General features: G+C 25.8%; 1 protein-coding gene across 1 annotated transcript, besides 12 other annotated features; it reads left to right on the plus strand.

Annotated features, from left to right (window-relative positions):
• Positions 1 to 7: part of a sequence feature (AT_rich) that runs on past the window's edge.
• Positions 8 to 148: a microsatellite.
• A 52-nt stretch (positions 149 to 200) lies between these two features.
• Positions 201 to 1,529, plus strand: EDI_134610 (elongation factor 1-alpha; the record flags this gene model as incomplete). Its single annotated transcript, XM_001737347.1, has 1 exon — positions 201 to 1,529. One exon carries the CDS (start codon positions 201 to 203, stop codon positions 1,527 to 1,529), a length of 1,329 nt encoding a protein of 442 aa, XP_001737399.1.
• Positions 1,524 to 1,569: a sequence feature (AT_rich).
• Positions 1,570 to 1,599: 30 nt separating this feature from the next.
• Positions 1,600 to 1,635: a sequence feature (AT_rich).
• Positions 1,636 to 1,659: 24 nt separating this feature from the next.
• Positions 1,660 to 1,786: a microsatellite.
• A 235-nt stretch (positions 1,787 to 2,021) lies between these two features.
• Positions 2,022 to 2,210: a microsatellite.
• Positions 2,098 to 2,258: a microsatellite.
• A 55-nt stretch (positions 2,259 to 2,313) lies between these two features.
• Positions 2,314 to 2,503: a microsatellite.
• Positions 2,504 to 2,910: 407 nt separating this feature from the next.
• Positions 2,911 to 3,513: a repeat region.
• Positions 3,514 to 3,528: 15 nt separating this feature from the next.
• Positions 3,529 to 3,715: a microsatellite.
• Positions 3,716 to 3,742: 27 nt separating this feature from the next.
• Positions 3,743 to 3,797: a microsatellite.
• Positions 3,798 to 4,155: 358 nt separating this feature from the next.
• Positions 4,156 to 4,219: a microsatellite.
• The last annotated feature ends 35 nt before the right edge of the window (positions 4,220 to 4,254 follow it).

A 4,254-nucleotide genomic window follows, 5' to 3' on the forward strand; every position in this document is an offset into this window, starting at 1 on the left:
ATAATATAAAAGAAGAAAATAAAAGAAATACATGAAAAAACATGAATAAAAAAAAAAGAAATAATAAAATGATAATAAAAAAAAGAAACGTTTTTTAAAACAAAAGAAAGACCCTAAATCTAAAAATAAGAAAGAAAAAAAAAAGAAACCCTTATAGTATTTAAAGAGGAAAAAAAAGAAAATATATATCAACACTCTTAATGCCAAAGGAAAAGACTCATATTAATATTGTCGTTATTGGTCACGTCGATTCAGGAAAAAGTACTACTACAGGACATTTAATTTATAAATGTGGAGGAATTGATCAAAGAACTATTGAAAAATTTGAAAAAGAATCAGCAGAAATGGGAAAAGGATCATTCAAATATGCATGGGTATTAGATAATCTTAAGGCAGAAAGAGAAAGAGGAATTACTATTGATATTTCATTATGGAAATTTGAAACATCTAAATATTATTTCACTATTATTGATGCACCAGGTCATAGAGATTTCATTAAGAATATGATTACAGGAACATCACAAGCTGATGTTGCTATTCTTATTGTAGCAGCTGGTACAGGAGAATTTGAAGCTGGTATTTCAAAGAATGGACAAACTAGAGAACATATTCTTCTTTCATATACTCTTGGAGTTAAACAAATGATTGTTGGAGTTAATAAGATGGATGCTATTCAATATAAACAAGAAAGATATGAAGAAATTAAGAAAGAAATTAGTGCATTCCTTAAGAAGACAGGATATAATCCAGATAAGATTCCATTTGTTCCAATTTCAGGATTCCAAGGAGATAATATGATTGAACCATCAACTAATATGCCATGGTATAAAGGACCAACATTAATTGGAGCCCTTGATTCAGTTACTCCACCAGAAAGACCAGTTGATAAACCACTTAGACTTCCACTTCAAGATGTATATAAAATTTCAGGAATTGGAACAGTACCATGTGGAAGAGTTGAAACAGGAGTTCTTAGACCAGGAACTATTGTTCAATTTGCACCATCAGGAGTATCATCAGAATGTAAATCAGTTGAAATGCATCATACTGCACTTGCACAAGCTATTCCAGGTGATAATGTTGGATTTAATGTTAGAAACTTAACAGTTAAAGATATTAAGAGAGGAAATGTAGCATCAGATGCTAAGAATCAACCAGCTGTTGGATGTGAAGATTTCACTGCACAAGTTATTGTTATGAATCATCCAGGACAAATTAGAAAAGGATATACTCCAGTTCTTGATTGTCATACATCACATATTGCATGTAAATTCGAAGAATTATTAAGTAAAATTGATAGAAGAACTGGTAAATCTATGGAAGGAGGAGAACCAGAATACATTAAGAATGGAGATTCTGCTCTTGTTAAGATTGTTCCAACTAAACCACTTTGTGTTGAAGAATTTGCTAAATTCCCACCATTGGGAAGATTTGCTGTTAGAGATATGAAACAAACCGTTGCAGTTGGAGTTGTTAAAGCTGTTACACCAAGAGCTTCTAATGCTGCAGCCGCTGGAAAGAAGAAATAAATTATTTCTTTTTATTTTTTGTTTGAATTATAAATTAATTGATCTATTTCTTTAGCACAAGAATGCTATGAAAATTATATAAATAATAATTATACATAAATAAATAGATTTAGGAGATATTATCAATGTTATAACTATAATCATTATCAACAAAATAATAGCCATAATCACTTTAATATTAATTATCATATTTATAAATACCATAGTACATTCTCAAATAATCACAATTATAATATAAATAAAAGTAATTATCATAACCACAAATACCATAATTCAAGTAAAATCTTTAATCAATATTATTCTGAGAATAAACAATATAAAAGATATAGAAACAAAGATATTACAAGAAAAGACATGAAGGAGAGACAAAAGAAAAAGAAAACAAGAAAATAATACATGAATAGATGAAGAGATTTGAAGAAATAGAAAAGATAGTGAAAGTGAAGTTATGTTAGAATGAAGAAGAACAAGAAGAAATACTCATGGATATTGAAGAAAAGAAGAAATAATACAAGAAACAATACAAGAACAAGAAAGGGTTATAGATGAAGAGATAATACAAAGATATAAGAGAAAAAAGAAATAGAAGTAGAACATGAAAGAGAAATAAAAGAAATGGAAAATAGAAGAAATGGACAATACAAAAGAAAGAAGAAGAAATAAAGAAAAAAGAAAATGAAATAGAATGAAGATAAACACCAAATAGAAGTGTATCAGAAAGAAGAAGAAATACGAACACTGAAAGGGAATTTAGTGAAACAAAAGAAAGAAGAAACTAATAGATTAAAGAAAGAAAAAGAGAAAGAAATAAACAAGAAGAAAACAATAAAACAAAAGATAAAATCAAATAACAAGAAGAAGAAATAATAATAAAGATGAAAGAACAAAAATACAAAGAAATTAAAGAGAAAGACAAATAAATAGAAATAGAAAAACAAAAACAAGGAATTAGAAGATAAATTAAGAAATAGGAAGAAGAAAATAATAAGATTGAAACAATAAAAGAAAATTCAATTATCAAATCATCAGAAGAAAAAGAAAACAACACCAATGAAGAAGACATTGAAGATGTAAATTTTAACAAAGTGAAGAAGAAGAAAACAATACCACTGACAAAAACAGAAACACCAAAGAAGTGGATCGAGTTAAATAATTATAGAAGAGAAGAAATAAGTTCTATCAAAGAAGAAACCAGGAAGAAACTAAAACAAATACAAGAATGAGTAATTCAAATCATGAGAGAAGATTTACTGAGAATGATATTAGAAGAACTAGAGAAGATAATTGGAGAGAAAATCAATATAGAATAAATAATGGAGAACAAATGAACAATCAGAAATAGAAGAAAAGAAGATAAAAAGTTATTATTGTTATTGATTAAATAAAAAGTAGTTAATTAAGTATTAAGAGAGAAATATCTTCTATTGTTCCTTGCTCAGGGGAGACTACTAATCCCATCCCTTCGCTTTAAATGTATTTGTTCTTCAACTTTTGGCTTATTCTTTGCTTTTAGTTGTTGAACTGTGAGAACTTTCTTTTCTCATTTTTGATGTGGAATAGAGTATTTTAGACATCAATTATTTAAATATTCATTATTTAATTTCTTTTTAATTTTGATGCGTTTAAATTTCTTCTTCTTTATTTTCTTATTTTAAGGAGAGTATATAATTATTACTATATTGCTTTGGGCTAATATTCTTTTAGCCTCATCCACTTGACCCTTTTCTTTTGATAACCTTTCTTATATTATCAAATAATACTTGTATCATAACAAGTAATAATAACATCTTTATAAATACCCATTCGTTTATTGTCAATGATATTCTGTCATTGTACATAATAAACACTGCTATTCTTGCAGTACTGGGTAAGATGTTTTTCTAACCAAACGCAACGCCATAACCAGTCCATAACTGGTAGGAATCGAAGGAAGGAAATATTTTAGTGTTCTGTGTTGTGTCTCTGACGTGCTACCTTCGAATCTATTATTGTTATTGATTAAATATAATAAATATTAAAATGAAAATTAGATATTACATAAATTAAAGAGATAATAGAAGAAAGAAGAATAAAGAAGAATATATAGAAATGATTAAAAAAACAAGAGGAATAGGTGAAAGAAACAATAAAAAGATAATATAAATAACAATAAATATAATGAATAATTATACATTAATTCAATAAATTATGAGAAATAATGATAAACAATATGAAAGATGAAATAAATGATAATAAAATGAAATAATACATAAAATAAAGAAAAATAAATAATATATATTAATTATGGTCACGAAATTATGCATTTTATTCGTATTCATCATTATATTATTATATTGAGTTGTGATGTTGTTAATTATTTCATAATTGTTGTCTAAATGTAATGAATGTCTTCATTGTTTGTTTAAAATATGGTGTTTATGTTTGATAGATCATTGAATTGAATTATCATGTTGCAAATTAATTCTTGTTAAATGTTTAAAAGATAAAAAATAGTAGAAAATATTATTAGATGAAAATATTTGTGATTAAATATGAGAAGAATATATTTGTACATTATTAGTTCTATCTTTCTACTTCGTTTTCTGTATTAAATGAATATATCTGTTGATGAAATTGAAATTGAAATAAAATAAATATAAAAAGAAAATGATAAAAGAAAGAATAAAGAAAATAATAAGAAATAAATATAATGATTAATGATAAAATTAATGAGTTATTATCATAA

Source organism: Entamoeba dispar, genomic scaffold, assembly GCF_000209125.1.
Source record: "Entamoeba dispar SAW760 scf_1105229460565 genomic scaffold, whole genome shotgun sequence".
In the NCBI taxonomy this organism is placed as follows: domain Eukaryota; phylum Evosea; order Mastigamoebida; family Endamoebidae; genus Entamoeba; species Entamoeba dispar.